The sequence below is a fragment of the Pieris brassicae genome, chromosome 4 (genome assembly GCF_905147105.1).
Source record: "Pieris brassicae chromosome 4, ilPieBrab1.1, whole genome shotgun sequence".
In the NCBI taxonomy this organism is placed as follows: domain Eukaryota; kingdom Metazoa; phylum Arthropoda; class Insecta; order Lepidoptera; family Pieridae; genus Pieris; species Pieris brassicae.
The window spans coordinates 8,115,853-8,140,503 of record NC_059668.1 but is presented as its reverse complement, the minus strand read 5'-3'; the positions used below and the strand labels follow the sequence as shown (position 1 = coordinate 8,140,503).

Here is a 24,651-nt window from a genome sequence, read left to right as displayed (position 1 = left end):
ATTTATATAAGCAGACAATACGTACATATGGTTAATATTTTGTTACAATATTGTCCTAAATACAATATTTTAGTAAAATAATATATGTTCTAGTAGTCTTTCGATTAATTTATTAAGAACTTTTTCAGATCCATCATGAATTGAAATGGCCGAATACCGCGTTTATGAAACATAAAAAATTGTTGAGTTATAGTTGTTATTATCAACATGGTGGGATTTTATTCAGCTTAGGATCTTGAACCAAATTCACTTTTCGACAGGCGTGACACCCTAAGACCAAACGAATCTGTATGAAAATTGTCACGGAAAAATATGTCATTCCTACAACCAACCAACAAGTGAAACTTATAGAAAGGCTACATTTACTTGTCACATAACAAATAATTAAAATGTCAAGGTCAGGTCTGGGTTAAACTTAAACTGAACATAACTTTATTCATGTAGGTAAACAAGTACACTTATGAACGTCAGAAAAGAAGTTAAATTAATTGTAAATTTACATTTACTACCAGACCAGTGTGGTCAGCGAGTACCAAAAACGTATCAGCAAAGCTAAGGGTGATATTTAGGAGACAACGCTAAGCGTGCTCTCATTTGTCAAACACACATTGGATTTTGAAATAGTTCGCGTCGTTCCCCGTTTCAGAATATCACCATAAGATTTCATCATACATGAGACGTATTTTTTTTTTGTTATTATTAAACTTTATCAAATAGATGATCTTAAAATGTGTGAATGAAAATAAAAACAGGTGTGTAAAATAAAATATTATTTTATTAAAAATATTATTAGTGACATATTATTGATTTGCAAACATTTATTAAAAATATTTTATTAATTATTCTAGAGTATCAACCTCGCCAACCAGTAAACGACGGCGATCTGAAACAAAATAGAGAATATTTTTATTTATCTTTTACAATACCTAGAATAAAGATTTACAGTAGAGACATAGCACTAAGTATAACTCGAATGTCATGTTGAATGTTTGAAGTTTGACATATTTGACAACAAACAAGACGAGATTGTGACTTAGAATTTGGACCTTAGTTTGCAAGTCTCGACTCTAATATTAACCATTATGTGGATTTTGAAATATTCAAAATATTCGATTTAAAAAAATATATTTTTTAGATTTATTCCCCCTGATATTTTTGTTATTAGAAAAGACAACGTGTCGTAACTTTATTTTTTATTTTTTACGTGTCTTGGTGATTGAATGATGTCAAGAATACATTTTTATCGAAGTATTTTATGCAACGAAAGATTTAAGGAATAATAAAAAAAAATATTATTATATAATTTAGAATTGATAATCTCTTGTGTTGGCTGGCCAAATATGCGGTTCTACTAAAATTTAAATCGTAAAAATATGAACAAGTTTCATCATAATATTATAATTAAATAAGATAATTTACAAGTTATATTTACTACACATAGTTAAATCAATTAGGCCTATTAAAACGGTCTTCTGAATGTCAAAATAATCAAAATGACTAGTTGCGCCTCCCTAGAGTAATCTTGAGAAGATTGGGCACGAACTCTATACCATATACACCTTATATAATTTTGTATAAACAAAAGGCATGGCATGTAGGCATTTTGTATAAACAAAATGCCTGAAAAAGTAAGGTTATTTCATGATGACAAATAAAAAATTACAATAGTGTGTTGCGCCTAGAAACGTAAAATTTATAATGTATGTGATGCCATTTTAATTTGTCATTTGTTATATTGGAGATACAAATACTAACGCGTTGAAGGCAGGCGCGGCAGCAGGCGCCTGTCCAGAGTTCTGCGCAAGATTTCCAAATGTCAACGTGTTCTGAGTCGCTAAGTTCTCGAACGTCGCGTTCGATTGCGTTGGGGTGCCAAAGCCTGCTGAATTAATTAATTATTTTGAATTAATCACTGGTTGAACACCACATTGGATAATTATCCAACCCATAATATGGAGACCAGATATTTTTTGCGCGATCAAACAAAATCTTCATCTCTAAAAATTGTGGTATTACTCATAACTTTTATATAGAAAAAGAGGCAAACGGGCAGGAGTCTCACCTAAAGTTAAGTTATATCGCCTGATACTGCCGATAATAGACACTCAATAGCAGAGGGTTCGCGAATGCGTTGCCGGCCTTTTAAGAATTGGTACGCTCTTTCCTTGCAGGACCCAAGTCAAATTGGTTCGCAAATATTTCAGTGGACAAGTGGTGAATAAATAGTTATATACCCTCGAAATATATGTGAAATGTTTCTGCGTAAGCGCCGGTACTTCGTAACTTTTAATAAATCCTCTCTGTAAAACTCTCGATGTAAGGAGTTACAGAGTACTAATACATGTACCTAGGTATTATAATTATCTAGGTCATAAATAAATTAAAATAATTGGTAAGAAAAAAACAATTGATAGTTTTTTTAGCTGTTTTAGAGTCCTCTGTCCTGGGTAATCCTGCTTTACTTGACGACCCCTCATTCTTAAACCATCTCTCGGATTATATTCTATTGGTAATAACAAATACTTACTGGGTGAAGCGCCACCAAAAGCCTTTCCGGGCGAAGTGTTCCCGAAGGCAGTCCCGCCGAAAGTCGGGCCGCCACCAAAAGTGGCAGATGACCCGAAACCGGGGCTTTTGTTTACGCCACCAAAAGCTGATCCACCGAAACTAAAAGAAAATAATTATATTAAATGCAATTATCCATAAAAATTACTCAATTTTGATGACACTCCTGCGTTCAAGTTTATTACATAATAGAAACTAATTGGAGGGGGGGTGTGTGTGTGGGGGGGGGTCTCATTCGTAACGTTACGGTGCGGGGCGAGGATTGAATTACGCGTATGTTAATATTATTTTAGACTTTCTACTACTTTCCACCACATAATGGTAACATTTAGGTATAACGATTCACTGGGTGGTCACGAACGTGACTAAATACGTCTTGAACGCTTATTGTAGAAAAATATGTTATAAATATATAATTTATAAATTACTTATACTTAGAGATATTACTTTTAGTTATAAGCCTATCAAGCATACTCAAATCATATCCAAAAATATCACGTACATACGGGTCAAACTGTCCCTTATTGTTTGAGAATTTATATGAAACAAATGAGCAGAACTTGTGGATATAATTAGAATGAAATTTCTGATATGGATAATTAAAAATAAATATATATTTCTCTTTTTTAAATATAAGACAGAATTAAAAATGGGCATCATGTTCCAAGACGAAAAATAGTAATATATACTCCAATGATATTATCTTTATTCTTCTTTGACATTTAAACGACTATTGTAGATATATATTTAATAAATATACAATCCATACGATATACTATATTTACCTTGTAGGGGAACCGAAAGCTGGCTTCCCACCGAACACAGATGAACTTCCGAAACCTGGAGCTGGAGAAAAAACTTTTTTAACATACATAACTTAATAGAAACCCTCATTCATGATTGCAAATTAGAAATATATATATATATATCCATGAATCCCTATTTCCCTTGGTCACGGCATCACGTGTGAACCGGCTGGACCGATTTCGCGTTTTTTTTTGTCGTGTTTGTTGTCAGAAGAAGGTTCTTGAATGAATGAATGAAAAAAAAAGAAAATTGCGCGGAAAATTAGAAAGTTTAAGAATACTTAACCACCATATTAAATAATCCTGACTTTTGTTACGATAGCAAATATTTTTTTGTGCATAGCGCTCTTACAATGGGGTTTGACATAACATTGTCAGAATGCGTGCTGCAAATATCGTCAAAGAGAATGAAAGAAAAATAAATATCGTTTAAAGCAAATGCTTCGATCGGAGTTATTATATTGATAAAATACATATAAAATATTTACAACCACTAATTGTTTGTGGAATTAATCTTGAAAATCCTTGTTTTTCACATGGCCAGTTATATGTCGCCTGTTCCAGTGTCGGAATACCAACAAAACTATTTATATACGCGCCAGAAAAACAAACAAAGAATGTTGTACATCATAAAACATTTTAAGTTAATTATACCAATTCGAAATCAATATTCATAGGTAAGTCCGCTAGTTGTATATAATATCTGAAGAAATATATTTATTTAATATATATATCTATCTAGTTGTGCCGGTACAAAAGAAACATTTGGAAACGTAAATTCAAGAGATGAACGAAATTACTATGCGTTTAAAACATCACAAATAACTACCTGATTGCTGTTGAGGTGATCCAAACGCAGTCTGCTGTGGAGTTCCAAAGGGTTGTCCAGCCGTTGAAGGCTGACTGAAGCTGCCAGATTCTGCTTGACCTAACAAAATCCTTTTAATTATTTAGAGATAAAACCATTGTTCTTATTAAATGGTAAACTGGACATATATATAAAAATAGATATCATAAAATATGTAATTAAAAAAACTGTAAAAATGTGCCTAAACTCATTCTGTTAAACAATATAGGAAAAAACGTGATGCAAGTGTTGCAATTTTTGAGGTAAGAATGTAAATGCGTGTTTCTATTTCACCATGCCTACAGCTGGTATAGAACAAATCATTGTTCTTTTTTCATTTATATATATTATGATACTTAAATAAATCATGTGGAACATGGTGTAATGGTTGGAGCACCTTACAAACATTTCGTAAAACAAAAAACTTGGCGTTTAAAAGAGTTTATTGCCAGTTCTTCTCTTTTGTTCTACGCCCTTGATCAAACCTGGTATTAAATGTAAAATTAGAAGAATTTAGTATTTAATATGTATTTCTTTATTGACGTTCATAAGTGTACATTGTGTACGCTAAATGAATAAATTTAGTGTTTTTCGTAGTGTTTAGAATACGTTTTTATCTTTTATCAGTCATCGAAGTTTGTATACTATATTAACATCGGACTAATGCACATTATGAGGTCAAATTTGATGAACCACTGAAATCTGTCAGTTAAACAAGTGGTTACTAGAGTCTCTATTCTTGTATATCTTTTTTTTAAAGAATAAAATATCATGGAAATTCTAACAAAACTCTGTCTCTAAGGCAAAAAAGTTTCCTATATTACGCTAACGTCAAGTTCAGAATGATCGATATTGATGAAGAAAAAATTTATATTGCATCTTCTACCGAATGCGGTATGGTAAATGTACCATGGGGAGTGTTCAGAAGAGTTGTTCGGTCTAATACCCGCAGCTGAGTTTCATTATCGGACGTCAAGGCACAATACAAAATACCATCCGTACCACCTCGACGTCCATCGTTCCACAACTGGTCGTTTCTAAAGGCAGTTTTTACCGGGCACCACCACTATGTGGAACCAGTGTGCTCATTGAAGCATTACCGAACCAATTCGACAACGTGTCCTTCAAGATAAGAGCGTACCAATTCTTGAAAGGCCGGCAATGCTCGCAGGTGCATTCTGGCAATGTGAGTATCCATGGGCGGCGGTATCGCTTCACATCAGGTGAGCCTCTTGCTCGTTTGCCTGCTATTACATTAAAAAAAAAAGCAATAGACAATTACAAAAACCATAAGATATGTTATCTTGGCCATTTTCATAACCTTCAAGTCAATAACTCAAATTATGCTTCATATTACCAAAGCCAGTTGATCCAAACGGCGTGGTGTTAGTTTCCCCACCCCAGAAATCAGTTGCAGGCTTTTGACTAAAGGATGATCCTCCCCCGAATATGCTCGCAGCCGTCGCATTGGAGCCGCTAAACGTAGATTTTGCCCCAAAGACGTTTGTATTTGCACTTCCGAATCCAGAACTATAATAAAAAAATTATCATATGAAATAAGCACACCACTGGAATTTGGACGTATACCTACTATATAACACATATCTCCCCTAGGTTACATATGTAAGGCCGAAGAGCTACTAAGAAAACGTTATTTATTCAGATTTCGTAAATAGTTAATATGTGTAAAAGTTATCCAAATAATGGAATAAATTGGTATTAATATGTATAGTGCTAGTAAACCAAAGATAAATATACGTTATTATGATAAATATTTTGCTACAATACTATATCAATGTAATCATTGCAAGAACGACGTACCTTCCTCCAAACAAGCTGCCTCCAGATTGTGATGGACTAGTGGTAGAGATATTAGCAGCCGCGAATAAACTAGAACCGCCGTCACCGAATAACGACCCACTGCCTGCATTTGTAGGAGATCCAAAGACTGACGCTTGCGTTGTAGGCGCTGATCCGAATACCGACGCTTGCGTCGTGGGAGTTGCGCCAAATACTGAAGATTGAGTCGTCGGGGAACCGAAAACGGAGGAGGGTGAACTTGCTCCGAACACTGGCTGCCCTGAACCAAACACTGGTTTAGAAGATCCAAATATAGATGGAGTTGTTGTTGTGGCACCAAATACTGACGTAGTCGGAGCTGACCCGAATAAAGACTGCGTAGTGGACACTCCGAAACCGGCTTGTGTTGTTTGACCAAAAGTAGCCTGAGCGGCCGATCCAAAGACCGCGCTAGGTGAACTGGGCGTAGCACCAAAAACTGATGAAGTGCCGTAAGCTGGAGTGGTACCGAATACACTGGACGTGGTCGTTGCAGTGCCAAAAGCAGAATTGGCAGCGCTAAACACACTTTGCGCGGTACCGAATGCTGAAGATGTCGAACTAGTGGTGCTAACAGTGGATTGTGTGGTAGCCGCCTGACCAAAAGAAGTGTCTTGGGGAGTTGATATTGTTGTGACCTGTGTTGTTGGTGAAGTCGTTGCGAATAACGGCTTTGCTTCAGATGTAGGGCTGAATAAGGACTTAGAAGCGCTACTGAACACAGATTTCGCAGTTGGACTTGTGGACTCGCTAGTGACAGGAGATGCCGTGGTTGGTGTACTTGATTCTGTTTTAGACGGCACAGATTGGATTGGTTTTTCAACTTCTTTATCAGATTTAGTTTCATTTGTTGGTGTTGGATCTTTTGGTGAGGTTACAGCCTTTACTGTTACAGTTGCGGACACTTGAGGTGTAGGAGCAACAGGGGAAGCTACAAATAGAAACAAACAAGAGATACATATTAAAATACTAGTTTTAGTTATTCAATAGATAACAAGACGAAAGTCGTACCTGGAGTTTGAGGTAAAGGTAGAGGAGTTGAAGTATAAAACGATGCAGGCAAAGACGATTCAATTTTAACTTCGCTTGGTTTCTTTGGGTCAACTGGAAAAATTTAACTTTCAGTATAAGCAAAGGAGATTATCAGTTACAAGAAAATATAATACTGAGTAAATAAATATATCATTACTTATAAACACAGACTGCGCAGTAGACAAAGAGGGCGGTACAGTTGTGCTCTGGATGGTAAATGGCTTCAATTCTTCCTTTTTAGGTGTTATTTTAATTTCAACTTGTGGCACATTTTCTTTTGGTTTTTGTTCTTCAGCCTTTGGTTTTGATTCCGCTTTCCCAAGCATAGTTTGATTTTTAAGGACATCAGGAACATTTTGGACATTGGTTAGTGGCGCGGTAGGTTTTAGACTGAATATGCTGCCTAAGGGCTTTTCTTTCACTGGCTGGATGGGTGTCTTGACAGGAGTTGAGGTAGATTCTACTTCTCCAGTTTCATCCGATGTAGGGGTGGGTTTGGCTGGTTTACTATCAGGATTCGTCAATTTATTGAACATATTACTCATTTCCGCTATTGGTTTTGATGAAAATACTGAATTTGATGTAGTTTTTGGATCTAAAAAAGACATAAAATTATAACAACGACCATAATAGAGGACGTGAATGTAAAAAAACAAAAATAATTTCGAAAAGGCAATATTTTCAAAATATATATTTATTTAAATATTTAAAAGCTTAGAATTGTTATATGTCAAATATATCTTGTAGCTTTATTACAATTACTTCTTCTACAAATAACAAATATTAAAATATAATTAATAGAATAACATATAACGTATATCGTTTCCCTTTCTCCCTAAATAAGTACAACATACTTGCAAAAGCTGTGGGAGAGCATATTTTGGGCAATTCGCCGTCACTTTGTAAGTAATCCCTCAAGGATCGCTGACTGCTTTCCGTTTTCACGGGCTGAACTTGAGGTAAAGAAACTTCTTGTTTTGGTACTGAAATATTTAAGTACGAAAGTATGTGATATAGGTCCTGTGTAAGACGTTACAAAAACCGAACGAAATAATACTGTTTTTTTTCTCAATTAAATTGTTGTTAAGTAAGTTTAGTTATGGTTTTTAACCGTGCAATTACTGTTTTATGATTATGTGTATGTGTTTATGACACATGAGTTGAACTTGAGTTCTCTTCATATTAAAATAGCACTCTTCTATTAATATGACATTTGCTAGGCATGCACATTTTTTATATACAGTGCTACATATTTTTCTTGGCCCGTCGTACAGCGTCGCTGGATTAGTATTGCTATGAAGAAAAATTAACCATCATAGGGAATAATTTGAAGTCATGCAGGCTTAATAATCTATCGAAATTAATTATTTGTCTTAATAAAGCAATGTATCCTGTATATCAAGGATGGCATATATAGGCCTATCAAATGTGAAAAAAATTATAAGATACCTAGCAATCAGAACCATTTGATAATAATTGCCATTATAATTAATGCAAGGAATAACAATATTTTAGTTGTTGGTAGATAGTAAAATTATTTATAGTACACACCAAGAAATTACAAAAAGACAATGTCAGACTGACATTTCAAAATGGCGACGGCAGTACCAATTTCAGCGCCAAAAAAAGTATGTGGCACCGTAGCTTATTTATTTTATTATATTAATCAATATGAATCTTCATCTTCTTTGCAAATAACTTATTATAGAAAATCTACATATTCGGAGACTGTATAAACTATCGAAACATATTATTGTTATACATACCATCGCTAAAAAGTGTCTTTGAGAAGCTAGCAAAGGTCGGTTTAGCTGGTTTAATAGATGGTGCAAAGGCGACCACAGGTGCTGATGTCTCTTTGGGACTTGGATCACTCTTTTTGAAGGAGTTAATTTGTGGCGCTGGAGCTGGAATTTGCAATAATTGTATTTTTATTATGGACATATAGACATATACATAACATTTATTACTAACAAAACACATAAAATAACAATAATCAAAAAATAAAAAAGAATAATGATAGAGAGATAACATTTTTTTTTAAAGAAAAAGGTTTTAATTGGCCCTGGCTCAGCATTATGCTGAGGAGCAGAGTTGTTCCACAGTGCTGGTCATTCTGCAGATACCACAGCAGCTAGTTTGCGCCTCAGTCGCAAAAAACAAATAAGAATCTAATACTCAGTAGAAACAAATATTTATAATAATAATAATAGTAAAGTTAGCAGTGTAAGCAATGAAGAAAGAAAAAAGTAAATAAAATTAAATAAAAAAAATAAGAATAGTTGTTAGGAAGTAGATAAATAAATATTTTTGGGCGGATTAAAAACTATATTACGTGAGATTTTTCTTGAGTAAGTAGATGTTTTTTTTATAATTGCGACGAAAATTTATTAATTAAATATTATTCTAACATTTTGTCGCTCTATATTTAAAACTCCCACGAAATGAAGCCGTCCGATGTTGGGGAATGGCGAGCTCCTCCTCAATTTATTCTTGTTGTCATTACTACGCCAAAGGAGCTTTTTGTAGATATACCAGAGGCCTTTGCGTTCAAATCACGTCTGACAACCAGATTTATTCCATTCGCGTAGCTATACCATCTGGAGCCCGTGGATTTCTCTTGATGGGGCCCTATCAGTAAAAATCGTCATGTTGTACTCAGTTTAATTTTAATGAACTTCGAGATCTTTAGTGTACTCAATTACACGTTGTATTTGTCCCACTAATGCCACAATAATAACTAATCTCTTAGGCGAGAGGGAGTTGTCTATAGTCCCCACGCTAGTACAATGCGTATTGCATTCATCATCTAATCGCTAGCTTTTCGGTGAAGTAAACGTGAGGAAACCTGCATACATTTTTTTTATTTATTAACACTTCGTTACATTACAATATAAAACAAAATTGAACATAATTAAATCAAAAGGAAAAATGGTGGCCTTATCGCTTTCTAGCGATCTCTTCCAGGCATCCACTGTGAGTAAAGAAAAAATGTATTAAATTACATAAGATAGGCAAGAAGTGCAAAAATAAATAATACATTTACAATGAAATAAAAATAAAAAATTTGAGCTCGCGACCTCTTGAGCAGGGGCCCTCTTGGGCCCGTTGTATTTGCCAGCCCTGCCACCCTATTGTTACGTTACTGTCTGTACGTAATGTAAAACTCGCTAGTACAACGAAGGAAAACATTGCGGAAGCCTTCGGAAACCCGCATGCATTAGACCCATAATGACAACACAAAAATACATAGCACACAGTCTCACCTGCAGCAGGAAGTTCTGTTTTGAATTGCGGCTTAATATCCTTTTGTCGTTCAGCTTCAATTCTTTGTTCCTTCTTAGCTTCCATTAACTGATACTGAATTCTGGCTTTCGCCTGAATTTCCGCCTCGATTTCCTGCTTTTCTAGTTTCATCTGTTCATGCTTTTCAAATTGCTTTTCCATGTCCCTCTTTTCCGCTCTCTCTTTTACTCCTTTTTCGTACCTCTGCCTCAGGTTCTCCATATATTGTCGTACTTCAACGCTAACAGGTTTAATTTTCTTTGGTCTATGATTTGACAGCATGTCGCGAAGTGCGTCTAACTTCTGTGAGGATAGCTCTTTATCTTTGTTGTCCTGTGGTTCCATACTCATATTTAGAATGTTCTTCGTTAATTTTGATAGGGGATCTCTGTAAATTTATTATTAAACAAGTAGTTATTAAAACTTACACAAATCAAGTATAATATTTACAATGGATTTAGTTTATTTGTTTAAAATGGTAACTAAATATATTTCATAAAATGATGCTAGCCAATTTGGATTCTGATTCTACATAGGAGATTCTACATATTTTGCAATGACTTAGGTTTCATAAACACACACACACAGCCGACGCTTATCTCCCAAGTAAAGAGTGTATTATACGCAGCATACTCATGTTTTAAACATGAGTCATGTGTCACGGAATAATTGTAATTGTTCTGTACAACACAGGGGTGTGGAGACTAGCATTAGATCAGTATTGTCACCATCATATTTCTGTCATGTAAAAATTGTATAATCATGATCAAACAGAAGTGTAGATATTTAAAAAAACTGATAGACTGGTAGATACAATGAGCAACTGACGATGAAGGAAGCTAGATATTAGGTCCATACATATGAAATTGGCGTATTTCGTACTGGTCACTTTAATCACGATGTTCTCCTCTTTGGTAAGGAATTCCAAATTCAAATTTGTACAGCTATTTACTCATGTATTTGTGCTTCTATGACCGTCATTCATTTGTTTTTTTCTGTTTGCGTCTCATTTTACAAAATGGAAAACTTAAAGTATCGCATTATTTACGAATACGAGTTCCGCCATGGCACTAGTGCTGCGGAAACGACTCGAAGGGTGAATGATGTGTATGGCGGTCATGTTGCAAAAGAAAACACAGTTCGTTTTTGGTTCCAACGTTTTCGTTCTGGAAATTTCGAACTGCAGAACAAGCCCGTGGACGGCCTGAGACCCAAGTATATAATGAAGTATTGAAGGCTATTGTGGAAGCGGATCCATCGCAAACCACGTCCGTTAGCTGCAGGCTGCGGTGTTAGTGATAAAACTGTTTTAATTCACTTGAAGCAAATTGGGAAGATTAAAAAGCTTGAAAGGTACCCACACCTCACGAATTGACTGAAGCAAACCGGCAAACGCGCGACGACTGCTGCGTTACATTACTGGACCGGCACAATAATGAAGGTATTTTAAACCGAATCATTACCTGTGATGAAAAATGGATTCTTTACGATAATTGGAACCGCTCAGCGCAATGGTTGGATCCTGGCCAGCCAGCCAAATCCTGCTCCAAGCGAAAATTAACCCCAAAAAAGTTACTTGTAAGCGTTTGGTGGACTAGTGCCGGTATTGTTCATTGCAGTTTTCTCAAATCTGGCCAGACTATTACGGCTGATGTCTATTGTCAGCAATTGCAAACCATGATGGAAAAGCTAGCGGCTAAACAACCTAGGCTGGTCAATCGCTCCACGCCACTGCTACTTCACGACAACGCTAGACCACACACTGCACAACAGATGGCTACCAAATTAGAAGAGCTTCAATTGGAAGACATCCTCCGTACTCCCCGGACATTGCTCCAACAGATTACCATTTTTTTCGAAATCTGGACAACTTCTTGCAAGGGAAAAAAATTAACTCTGATGGGGTAGTCCAAATCGCCTTCACAGATTTTATTGATTCCCGTCCGACTGGTTTTTTTAGTAAAGGGATCAATGAACTACCTATGAGATGGCAAAAGTGCATAGAAAACAATGGTTCATACTTTGATTAATTAAATATATTATATTTTAAAATATTCGACTTTTTGTTCCTCCCATACAAAACGCTAATTTCATATGTAAGGACCTAATATTATTTAAAAAAAATCGGTTGTCTGTAAAGTCGGTTTACTGACGATAGTTGAACGTGACGTCATAAGAAAATGCTGATGGAATGGTTGCTTTTTCAAAAGACAATTTTAATTTTATTTGTTTCATAGATATTTTGTATAGATATAGAGACGTAGGTAAATGCCTCTTTGTCGTCCGTTTCGCGTTCTCGCTTGCACTTCAAGCCTTAAATGGAACGCCTCAGAGCGAGGTAACGCCGCATGAGTCATGTTTTTTTCGTGCGGCTCCATCGAATTATAAGATGTTGTCACGTCAAAAAAATACAATCGATAGATCATATTTGGTACTCACTTGTTCTTAAAGGGCGTGCTCCGTAGCAGCGAGTTGGATTTGAAAAGGGGCGTGATGCTGCACTCGTTCATTGCACTTCTTAAGGTTCGAAGTACGGCTTTTTGGCGACAAAGAATTTCTTGCTGCTCCACCAATGGCTGGTATACGTCATCTAGTATAGGACGAATCATACGCTCACCTCTGAAATTTTTTTAATAGTTCATAATATCGCTAAAGATAATCCTTTTCAGTACATAAACACACTTTTATAAATGTCGAACATTTATATATAGATTAATAAATAATAAGTTAATGTCTCTAAGTCATAATACTTTCAAATAACAGAAGAAACATGCTCTAAATCATTGGGTATGTGATGATTTGATTACATTATTAAAAAACAAATATAAAATTAACAGAACCTTAGATCAAAAACATGTTTTACAGACTACTGTATATGCAATAAGCAGTAATTTTCGTTTAACGGAACTTAATTGGGAAAATGCAATATTGCCAAGTTTTACACTAATTGATAACATCCGCCGATATCAGTAAACTTTGCTAAAACATAGATAAATTTTTTTTTGAAATTTTATGTCATAAATCTTTAAACTGTTAGAGATTTGAAAAGGGCAGATATAACAATAGCACCAACAAAGTGTATGTATGTCATCTTTTCAATATGTCATATTATGGAGTATGGCAACACAATTCCTCCAACACCTCCAACAATTTAACCAACCAACGTATAGTAAAAGGTGGTTGGTTTGCGTCTCTACGCCAACAACAAGTGGCAAGAAACTTTTTTCTTGCCACTTCTCCGCTGTACAGCTTGACCTCCTTGATTTACAACCTCCCATAGGTTGAAAACGGCATTTTTGTTTTTTTCTTCAAATATCTTTAGGTCTTTTTATTTCTGTATTGGTTATATGATTATTTATCAATCTTATAGGGTCTTTTGCCTGACACATGCCGTCGACTTTTTGGTTCTAAGGTAAACCGGCTCCTTCACGATGTTTGCCTTCACAGTTCGAGCGAATATTAAATGCGCACATGGAAAGAAACCCATAGGTGCACAGCCAGGGAAGGAACCTACGACCTCAGGAATGAGAGTCGCTCGTTGACTAGGCCAACACTGCTCTAAATATACAGTTACCTATATGAATAAATGAATTTGTGATTTGATATATAGCAACTATACATACTTCCCACGTTGCGTCTTCGAAGCCATATCATTCCACCTGCTCTCCAGCTCCCTTTGGGCCTGATCTAATTGGTTCTGTACGTAGTACGCAAGTTGCTTGATGGACGAGAAACGTTTGGCGGTGAGCGGATCCACTTGGCTCCACTCATAATGCTCCTTCGCTCTGAAAGATTTTCAAAACATGGTTTGTATAATTATTTTCAAACAGAGGCTAGGGGATGAGAATGTAAAACGAAAAAACTAATTTAACTAGAGACATGGTCGATCGGAATACGCCATCTTTTATTTCGTTTTATTCTCTTCATTTCTTTGCTTTTTAAACGACTTTAGGAAATAACCACCACACCATATTGTAAGTTCTATTTTTTTTTATATAGATATTATTTTTTTATTAGTTATTTTATTATAGTTGCCTAATGTACCCATCACATTGTCATTTCTTCCAAGAAACCATGTGTTTTCTCATTAAATATGATCCAGAGGGAAAATAGGTACAAGTCATGGTATGTACGTACTCCCTCTTCTACTAACATAAGTAGTTTTTTGAGGTTTTTTTTTTTAATACCAATAATAGAAAAATTAAATAAAACTTACTCGGCGTTTGTCCTGGCTTCGGCAACTACAGCGCAGGTCCTCACAAGCTCTAATTTGAGGTGTACAATGGAGTCCCTTAATTCTTCAAGACCACATTGTTTTTTTAATTGCTCTCCGTCCAAGTTTTGAAGGTCTAAGTCTGGTTTGACCGCTTCCAGCTGTTGTTGGATCTGGCAATCAGTAAACAGTTTTGTGTCAAAGTTGCCAATTTTCTGGACCCTGAGTGTGCCATTATTTAGCACAAAAAGGTTTTACTTGAAAATTAATTAATTTAAGTAATTTGTGATTAAAAACAGATATATGAGAAACTGTTCTTCTGAAAAAAAAATACATATCGTTTTTCTAAGATAAAATATTATCTCAATTTGAAAGTTGGTTATTGTTCTTATTTTTACGCACACATTCTCGCACTATAATATCGGGTTATAAGGCCAGACTCAAGAGATAACCTGGTCAAGTAAGTACCTATCCCTAAGTAAAAAAACCTACCTTGATCTGACTCTCACAAGTATTAACACGGAACCTATGCAGCTCCGACTGGAAATCGTTGACTTCCTTTATAAGTATATTCTTCAACTCTTGTTCTACTTTGGCTTTATTCACTTTCTCTTGCTCACGTTTGATAGCCGCTGCTTCCGCTTTCGACTTCTCAATTTCGGCGGCAGATGGCGCGTTTGTTTCTACCTATATATATTTTGACAAGGATAAGTTTCTGTTTTTGCGTAGAACCCAAAAATTCGATCCCTTGATAATAAGTTTAGGTTTTCAAGATACATAAGCCTGACTGTAATAATTTAATAAATCAAATGTGTTTTTTTTATGTTCGTGGTAGATATATCGCATAGTCTTTTGTTAAAATAGCTTTTACACATTGAAAGAAAACACTTTTTAACCGGATTGAAGCTATGTATTATTATAAACTTATAATTATTTTATTATTGGTCACGGTGACCACGCACGCTGTAAAGCACGCGAAACGTCGGAAAAATTATATTATGTAAAATAATAGTAGATAGCTTCAATCCGGTTAAAAGTGTTTTCTTTAAAGATATATCGCAGTAAAGTAGTTAAATCAGAGTTAATAGTTAATTAAATGTCGATATTCAATCAAGTCGCTAGCATTTTGATTTAAATAAAGATCGTCGAAAACGTTTAACTATATGTCTGACCGAAAGCCAGCGTGTTGATTAACAATTGTGAAACAGGACTCCGCCATGATTATTTCATTTGTTATTGTTATTTCGGTATCATCGTGAAGAACTGACAGCTTGGATTAACCGTGTTTTGCTTTATTGTAAATGGTTTCGTTCGTACGTGGTACGTTTCGTTCACTCAATTATCTGACGGAATTGTAGCGACTTGATTGAATATCGATTTTTAATTAACTGTCAAGAGATTCAATTAACTCTCTGATTTAAATACTTTATTGCGACAGATATATAGTGGCACAAATATCCAAAATTATATTACAATATTCATAAAAAAAAACTATTAGTTATATATATTACAAGGAAGTATGTATTTTAAGAAAACCCACAGGAGCAGCAATTATAATGAGCTATTACATACACAAAAAAATTACATCAGTTCATTAATATTTTCTAATTTTTACTAGATTTGTATTTCTTGTAATGTTTTCTTTTAGATAAATTTTTTACTTTAAAAAATGTTTTTTTAAATATCAATAACTTACCTTAACAGAGGCCGTCACCGCAGCAGCCGATGGCTTTTGAGCGTTTGAAGATTTAGGAGCTATAGTAAAAAATATTTATTTGACATATTTTACAAAAAAAAATTTTTTTACAACATTGAATGAGAATTACTAAATTGTTCTTCAAAAATTAAAAAGGCGGCTTATCATATAAGCGGCTGTGTCAATAGTAAAAAATCCGAGTTATTTCATAGTTTAAATTAGGGATGCATCGATACGCTTTTTGCCGATTCGATAACGACACTCTTATAGAAATATCGCCGATACCAGTACCGTTAAAGTTTAGTAAAAATAAACAGTCAAATTTTGACTAAGATTAACGGTTTAGTTATTAAAATTAAGATTAATAATTAAATTAAAATAAGTAACTGTGAGTAATAAAAATTAACATCGATAAGATTTTTGTGTTTTATTTAGTATCGAAAAATATACTACGCGTTAAAAGCCAAAGTGTCTAGCAAAATCGTATACGCGGGGACAAAGCAGGCCAGAGGGGCATAGATAGTCCGTGCCTCGTTTGCAACGCGCTAGATTAAATAAGATGCGCGTTTACATTACTTTTTTAAAGCGCGAAATTTGAAAAGTATCGTTGTATCGGCTATTAAAATATTGCCGATACCGATATCGGTATCGGATAAATATCGTAGTTTAAATATTAACTAACCGGTGGCGTTAAAATTTTAGACCTGAGCCCCAGGCTCAGATTTCTGTACCTGTTTCGTGATAATTTCAAATAATCAACCTTATGTGCCTGCTACATACCTTTTTGGGTATCAGGTATGCTGGTTTCCTAACGATGTTTTCCTTGCCAGTACGAGTGTTAAATGGGTACATAGACAACGTCTATTAGAGCACAGCCGGAGTTCGAACCTCCTTCGAGTTATAAAACACTGAATATTATTAGACTTATTCCAGAAATTAAAATTAAAATATTTTAATAGGAAATGTTTTGAAACTCAATAAACAATTACTTTGTGCCAAATATAATCCAGTTGATGGCTCTACTTTTGGTATCACATGGGATTGAGCAAATTGTTGACCAAAATGGCTTATTGCTTGTTGGGTCGGTTGAGCGACTGGTTGAGCGACCGGTTGGGCAACTTGTTGAGCAAACGGTTGGGCAACTTGTTGAGCAAACGGTTGGGCAACTTGTTGAGACTGGTTGACTGCTTGCAGCGGTTTGGCAATTGGTTGTGGTTGTTGAGTGATTGGTTGAAGTTTTGGTGGTTCTTGTGTTAGCTGTGAATTATTTAAAAATAAATTGCATTATTCTAGCTTATTTTTCGAGTATTTTTTTTAAATTTAATTCAAAGCAACTTACTTGTTGCGGTTGAGCGGGTACATCATTTGGTACTTCACTGTAAATTAAAATGTTTTCAGTTAATGATTTAACAAACAAAATCCTTAAATTCCAGACAAGAGTTTTTTCTTAACTTATTTTTTTTAATTTTCATATAATATTTTCAAAATTTAAATGAAAATCAAAATGTAATTACTTAATTAATCAACAATTCGTTGCAGTAATACAGAAATACAGCAAAACAAAATAATTAAATAAGAAAGAGATCTCTTCCAGGCAACCACTTAATTTTTTTTTTATTAATCATGTCTTTATAAAAACTCTTTCTAATATTTTTTTCTAGTGAATTATTCTCCTTTCGAACCCGGTATAATATTTATCTCGACTCGGTACAATTTTTTTTTTCAACAAATTTGGTTGCCTAGTTGACATCGATCTTTAGAAATAAGGCCGTCAATTGTATGTAAGCCTTATAAAAAAATTTGTACCTTGTAAACGCAGCTTCCGGCAATGATAGTGCTTGTATGGGTGTGCATATCTGTGGAGCGGCTTTATCCAAATTGATGATGTTGAATATAGTCAGCATACCAGTGTGGGATAAAGCCAAGAGGAACGGCATGGGAGGTAAGACTTCATTCTCACCTGAAATATCAAATAAATAAATAAACGAGAAAATGTCGATGAAAGGCTGCACGCACACGCACGAAAAAGCAGACTAATTGTCCCGTTACGCTTATCGTCCAGTTACGCTTATTGTCTCGTTATGCTTATTGTACCCTTGCATCTATCTCCCTTCCACTCCAAGCGTTAAGTATGCAATCATTTCATTAATGTTTTGTTACGACTTCGTCACGTTAAACGGACGACAGGTCCGCAAATCGACTTTATTAACATTTTTTTTACTTAACTCAACGTTTCAATTGGCCTTTAAAGTCGCTGAGCGAAAGAATGCCAAATCATGTTGATAGGCTTTTCTTTTTTTTTATTGTCCCATATTAGAGTTGCATGGAACAAACCGCTTGTTAGCGGTAAGGCCGCCTGTTGCCTAATAAATTATGTATCCTTCTTACTTTTTGTTTTTTATTTGTATAATTATGTATATTATGGTAACAAAGTATAAATAAATACATGATTTAAGTCTAATTGAAATGTTGTGGGGAGTTTTGTCCGTACTGTTTGTATGAGCCAAGGCTGTACAGTTTGCTCACTCAGGCTTTCTTAGTTTTATAAGCGTGATGATGTACGTGCCGAAGCTCGCACATTTTGCTCATTTACAAGCATGACGATTTCTTACGTACTCTCTTCAACATTACAGTTATTCATTTCATAGAGATTAACTAAATCATGGGAGTTACGCCCCGAGAGTATAGCCCGACGCAGGCACTCTCTTCTACATTACAGTTATTCGTTTCATAGAGATTAACTAAATCATGGGAGTTAAACCCCGAGAGTATAGCTCGACGCAGGCACTCTCTTCTACATTACAGTTATTCATTTCATAGAGATTAACTAAATCATGGGAGTTACGCCCCGAGAGTATAGCCCGACGCAGGCACTCTCTTCTACATTACAGTTATTCGTTTCATAGAGATTAACTAAATCATGAGAGTTAAACCCCGAGAGTATAGCTCGACGCAGGCACTCTCTTCTACATTACAGTTATTCATTTCATAGAGATTAACTAAATCATGGGAGTTACGCCCCGAGAGTATAGCCCGACGCAGGCACTCTCTTCTACATTACAGTTATTCGTTTCATAGAGATTAACTAAATCATGAGAGTTAAACCCCGAGAGTATAGCTCGACGCAGGCACTCTCTTCTACATTACAGTTATTCATTTCATAGAGATTAACTAAATCATGGGAGTTAAACCCCGAGAGTATAGCCCGACGCAGGCACTCTCTTCTACATTACAGTTATTCGTTTCATAGAGATTAACTAAATCATGAGAGTTAAACCCCGAGAGTATAGCTCGACGCAGGCACTCTCTTCTACATTACAGTTATTCATTTCATAGAGATTAACTAAATCATGGGAGTTAAACCCCGAGAGTATAGCTCGACGCAGGCACTCTCTTCTACATTACAGTTATTCGTTTCATAGAGATTAACTAAATCATGGGAGTTACGCCCCGAGAGTACAGCCCGACGCAGGCACTCTCTTTGACTGTTAAAATTGCATTTATTCGGTACATAGCAATTAGCACGTCATTATTTCGCTCACATTAGAATATATATTAACCCGCGAGTGGTTAATATAGAGTAAACCAATAAACCTCTATTATTTAAAGCACCCCGTTGACCCAGGAACCGTACACTGTTGAAGGAGTTTTTGAATTTCAACAGCCTTGCATACCCATATTATTATTCAAATTTCATTATAAGATTTATAAATTTCTCTTTCTATTTATGACTTACCCCAAGGCAGCTGGTGTGCCGCAGCGGTATCCACACACAGACCAACGGGATAATTTTCCAGTTTTTTATCTGTTAGTGGTAACTCTGGTCGAGCTTCATCGCTCTGAAATCAATTTCACTCAAATTTTATTGAAATAAATTAATAATATACATACATATAAAAAACAGGTTAAATATTATTAGGCAACGAGCCTCGACGCTAACGATTTTTGCTTTCTTCCATAAAAAAAAGAAATAGATGCCATGCCATGCTTCCATATAAAAAAGAAGTGCATAACAAAAATTAAAATTATAAATAGCACTAGAACTAAAATAAAAATAACTTTAAAGTAGCTTAGTTTGAATTTACAGTATATGCAAAATAATTCCTTATAACAGTGTTGCTATCTTGGATATTAATTATGTAAAATCTGAGTTGCTTTTTTTATACAATGAACACCCAAGATCTAAATAAACATATCAAAATTGTTTTTAAGATACTTCATTATAAAAAATATTGTTTATACAAATTTATTCCCAACAATTTTAGTTTTTATAGACCAGAGATAAAAACTAAAATTTTCGATTTCGTATAATTTTTTAAGCTTTAACCTACCTGACACCATTGTATCCAGTTGGCGCTATCTTTGGATCCCATTGTTGCTATCTCCATACTGTTTGATGACGACGCAATGATTAGGTTCCTGTAAATTTATACTCATTGTAATTAAAATTATAATATTTTTGATTTTTTTTGTACAAATAGATAAAACTGTGCTTTATGTTTATGTTTGAATGTGTATTCCGTTTTTGGCTTTTGTGTATATTGTAACTGTTTAATGAGTAGCTGTAGGAATACTTTAATAAAAAAAAAACATGGCTGTCCGTATATTCGCACGATTGACATTATATACTCGTATACAATTAAAACCTGCATATTTATTCTCTCTCGGGTAAATAAGCGCGGCGATTATTTAAATAGAATTATATAGGCGAGAGTATAGATGCAGACACTTTATAATATGTATACACATATAATATTAAAATGGAATATATTTAATGATTTGTTTGTGCACGAGTGCAAGAGTATAATCTGGAAGTAAAGGAAGCATGTCTAATGCCGTGGAGACTAGCACAACGTATACCTGCCCGTCCATACGAGCAACTGACTGCAGAAAATATTCTCAGTGAACAAGACGCAACACTGTGCGAACACAAAAGTTACACACAGCACTGACGGTGGAGACAGAAGCCAAACTCGATACGCGCTTAGTACGTGTACTGTTAGCCGCACGCTATTATGGTAGAACCATAATATTTTATACGAAATTTTATTATAAGGTAACGATATTATTTAAATTATCCCGATCTACACAAATATACCTAAAAAACGACAGATAAAAATTACGAAACTAAACTTTTGGTTAAATTAGATAAAAACTACAGTATTTGCTATTTTACTATCAAAAATTATTGAAGTGAAACTTCTTTATCGGCGTTGGTAAAAAAAATACCGCCACAGTTTTCGGTTACGCGTCACATTTTTCAGTTACGCGCCATCTTTTTTTTTGTCCCTATCACGGTTGATTCGAAGAGATTCAAAGCCATTAATAACAAAAATATATAATGATAGTAATAATTCTATTACAATTCATGAAATTCTGTAATAAGTTAAAATGAAATAATTGTATTATTTGTATTCATGTCTATGATAATAAAAGCCTTATGTTAAACTTTATCTAATTTAACCAATTTCTGTACAGTTGCATAGAGATCATTTTTAGACAAATAAGGTTATAAAGAAGTTTCACTTCTTATGCACACATTTCATTTAATGGATTTTTCACAAAAAAAAAATCATTTAATGGATTATGTATCATATTTTGGTACACCATACATAGTTCAGTAAAATTCTTTGTGACCAACTAAAACGCCGAAGGACACATATATCACAGGTTCATAGTGAATATTATTGTATATATTGATTAAAAAGAAGGAAATGTGTATTTATTAGAGGCAGATATAAATGTTGGCCTTAATTAAAAATGTAAAATAATTTAGAATCATACCATTGGGATAGTCCTTGTAAATAGTAAAACCAGGGTCGGTTAGAGCCCATACTGTAGCATATATCTTCTAAGTTCAGGCATGAAGGTTTTCCACCTTTTGGAGTGTTTACAATTGTGACCACTGAAATTATGCACAAAATATATAAATAAATATCAGTAGAATTGACTCTCATACCACCTTTATTTCTTTAGACTCAATCAAACCAGGCAATAACCTTTTAAGAGTCAGTATTAATTAAGACAGAAATATTGATGAACATTTTAAAAGTAAGATAACTTCCCTCACTAAAATGTTATTAGGATATTGGCAGCTGTAAAAAGCAATCGGAAATGGACACTCATTTTATTAGCGGAATAAAATGAGTGTCAATCTCTGTCTTCTCTCTGTCAATCTACTTCAATAAATTATTAAATTTAAGTTTCCATTTATATTGGGATGTTTTTTAAATACCAGATTATCTAGTAAAGATAGTTGTGAAAATCACTGTCAACGGAAGAGGGAAAGATAAAAAATATAGTTTGTATTCAAACTTGGATGGAACTTCCAACTGTTAAAATTTTTCGTTTTACTTTGATTGAAATAATTTATAAATGTTGGTTTAAAAGCATAGTTGTTGATATACTCATACTGGAAATTTAGAGGAGAGGTCAATGACCAGTGGATGTTGACGAACTCAAATGATAGCTGACTTTTGACATGGTATTTTCAAACCATTATCACATTTAAAAAGTATGAATCATGTGTTTGTTCAAATTAAATTCAAGCGTATCTTTCAGTAGTAAGCCTGCTGTTTTCCAATCTGGACACTATAAAATACCAATTAATTCTCAATCGATGTGATAATATAAACTACCTGGTCGGCTATTGTCAGATGCATTCCTATATACAACTGCAAATTGAAAAGTAGATATCCAGTAAATGGCAAGGACCTCAACCGGTGCTCCTTCAAACAAATTCGGTGCTGGCACAGACTTCATTGGAGACAGATCAGGCTTGTACTGGCAGAGAGTTCCATCAGCATTACCAGTCACAAGTTGCTTACCCTTTGGGCTCCAACACATACACCTGAATTATTAGAATATGAATTTTTACACCTAAAATTCTTTAATACAATATTATAAAATCACAATTTACATATTGTCCTGTCATATTGAGCCGCTCAGTCTATTCTTGATATGTAATATATTCAGTAGGTTATTTAGTTTTATGAAAACAACAAATCAGAATTTTCGATTCATATAGTGCAAGGCAAACGGTGTAAATTCAACATTGTATGTATACTATATGAAAATTACCAGGATTTTTGTATTTTTCCAATATAGAGAAAATCTTTTTTCATGATTTTGATTGATTATAGCACTACAATCCCATTTAATATCTTTAATATTTATTTTACCTGGCATTTGATTGTATTTGTTTTTTCTGCATGGTGTTTACTTGGCTCACTATTAGAGTACCATCAAAATACACTAAGGCAATTGTATCTGGGATGCAAGGATTCCATTGTATGGATGATAGAAAAGTAGATGGATTTACTTCACATTTTATTGATATTGAAGGACCTACAGCCTGAAAATATAGAATATTATTTTAGTACTTCTACACTAATTTCTTAATATTATATTTATGTCTTAATTTTAATATTATCTTCTTATCCAGCTTAAACATACTTATTTATTTCTATTATTAAAGTAAAACTTTTTTAATTGTTAAGAAGTTGTTGTTACTCACAAGATTTTGAAAATCAGTTATTTTATAAATCAAAAGCATTTGGCCTCCAACCACAGCTAGCCATTCTTGGTCACAATTCACGGCTATATGAGTAGGTTGTATTTGAAGATTTGTTGACAAATGTCTTGGCTCAGATACTGGGTCTATTAGTTCTTTGATAGTATAAGCTGCAAAAAAATTGATATGGTAATTAAAAAGTAAGCAAGAGAAAAAGTAATATATAATTAAATGACTTACCAGACAAAACACCCTGAGGAGATGCAACAAAAACAATTCCATACTTGCTTGATGTAGTAATTAAATTATATCCACGATGAGGTAATGAATTAGACGTATTAAACACCTTAACTTTACGTTGTAGTTTGTAAAGCAAATTCTGAAATGCCGATAGGTTATTGCTAGTTGCTATATAAGCTTAATATTTAAATAAGGCGGCTGCCTGAAGGCAATTTTTAAGTTCCTTACCGATTCATCTACAGGATTTGATCCAAACTGAACTTCCATCGTAATAGGATTCGCATACAATTAAACCCCTCGCTAATAAGTTTTAAGCCTATTGAAGGAAAATCAACTAATTTTATTTACTTTCTTATATATTTAAGAATAGAATTTAGCAATACAAAAATAATAGTTTCTTCTTATTTTATAAATTACTAATAGAATAATTTCCAATTTCTTTGATTAATAATAAGTAATGGTAGTAAATAGGGCTTCATAAAATACTTTAAATATTTTAAGTAACAACGTAAATACTGACAGTGACTAATGTCAACATGTAAACTGTCAACAGCCCATCAATGACCACAGAAAAGATTTGTAACATAACCTGAGTAAAAGGGTTTAATAAGTTTT

The 24,651-nt window shown here is 34.3% G+C and overlaps 1 protein-coding gene across 2 annotated transcripts; it reads right to left on the bottom strand.

Moving 5' to 3' along the window:
• Window positions 1-789: 789 nt before the first annotated feature.
• LOC123708275 (nuclear pore complex protein Nup214) lies at window positions 790-24,453 on the bottom strand. 2 transcript variants are annotated; one of them, XM_045658927.1, is made up of 28 exons: window positions 24,265-24,453; window positions 24,037-24,175; window positions 23,800-23,966; window positions 23,465-23,637; window positions 22,922-23,133; window positions 22,068-22,188; window positions 20,615-20,702; window positions 20,020-20,122; window positions 18,090-18,243; window positions 17,623-17,659; window positions 17,273-17,540; window positions 16,284-16,342; window positions 15,080-15,274; window positions 14,591-14,760; window positions 13,998-14,159; window positions 12,814-12,993; window positions 10,356-10,762; window positions 8,856-8,996; window positions 7,944-8,072; window positions 7,247-7,684; window positions 7,069-7,161; window positions 6,040-6,988; window positions 5,576-5,748; window positions 4,201-4,299; window positions 3,351-3,411; window positions 2,528-2,667; window positions 1,756-1,879; window positions 790-883 (listed from the first exon to the last, which is right to left on the bottom strand). In XM_045658927.1, exons 1-28 carry the CDS (start codon window positions 24,301-24,303, stop codon window positions 853-855), a joined length of 5,052 nt encoding a protein of 1,683 aa, XP_045514883.1. In that variant the 5' UTR covers window positions 24,304-24,453; the 3' UTR covers window positions 790-852. The 2 variants fall into 2 exon arrangements, with proteins under 2 accessions (XP_045514883.1, XP_045514882.1); XM_045658926.1 differs by having other exon boundaries at window positions 1,756-1,882; window positions 24,265-24,452.
• Window positions 24,454-24,651: the final 198 nt, after the last annotated feature.

Excerpts from the sequence above, each read along its gene's own strand:
- LOC123708275 (XM_045658926.1), bottom strand. The coding sequence starts at position 24,303 with ATGGAAGTTCAGTTTGGATCAAATCCTGTAGATGAATCG. Across the intron at positions 23,134-23,464 it reads CAAATACAATCAAATGCCAG|GTGTATGTGTTGGAGCCCAA; the intron begins GTAAAATAAATA and ends CTAATAATTCAG. Across the intron at positions 6,989-7,068 it reads ACCTTTACCTCAAACTCCAG|CTTCCCCTGTTGCTCCTACA; the intron begins GTACGACTTTCG and ends TTCTATTTGTAG.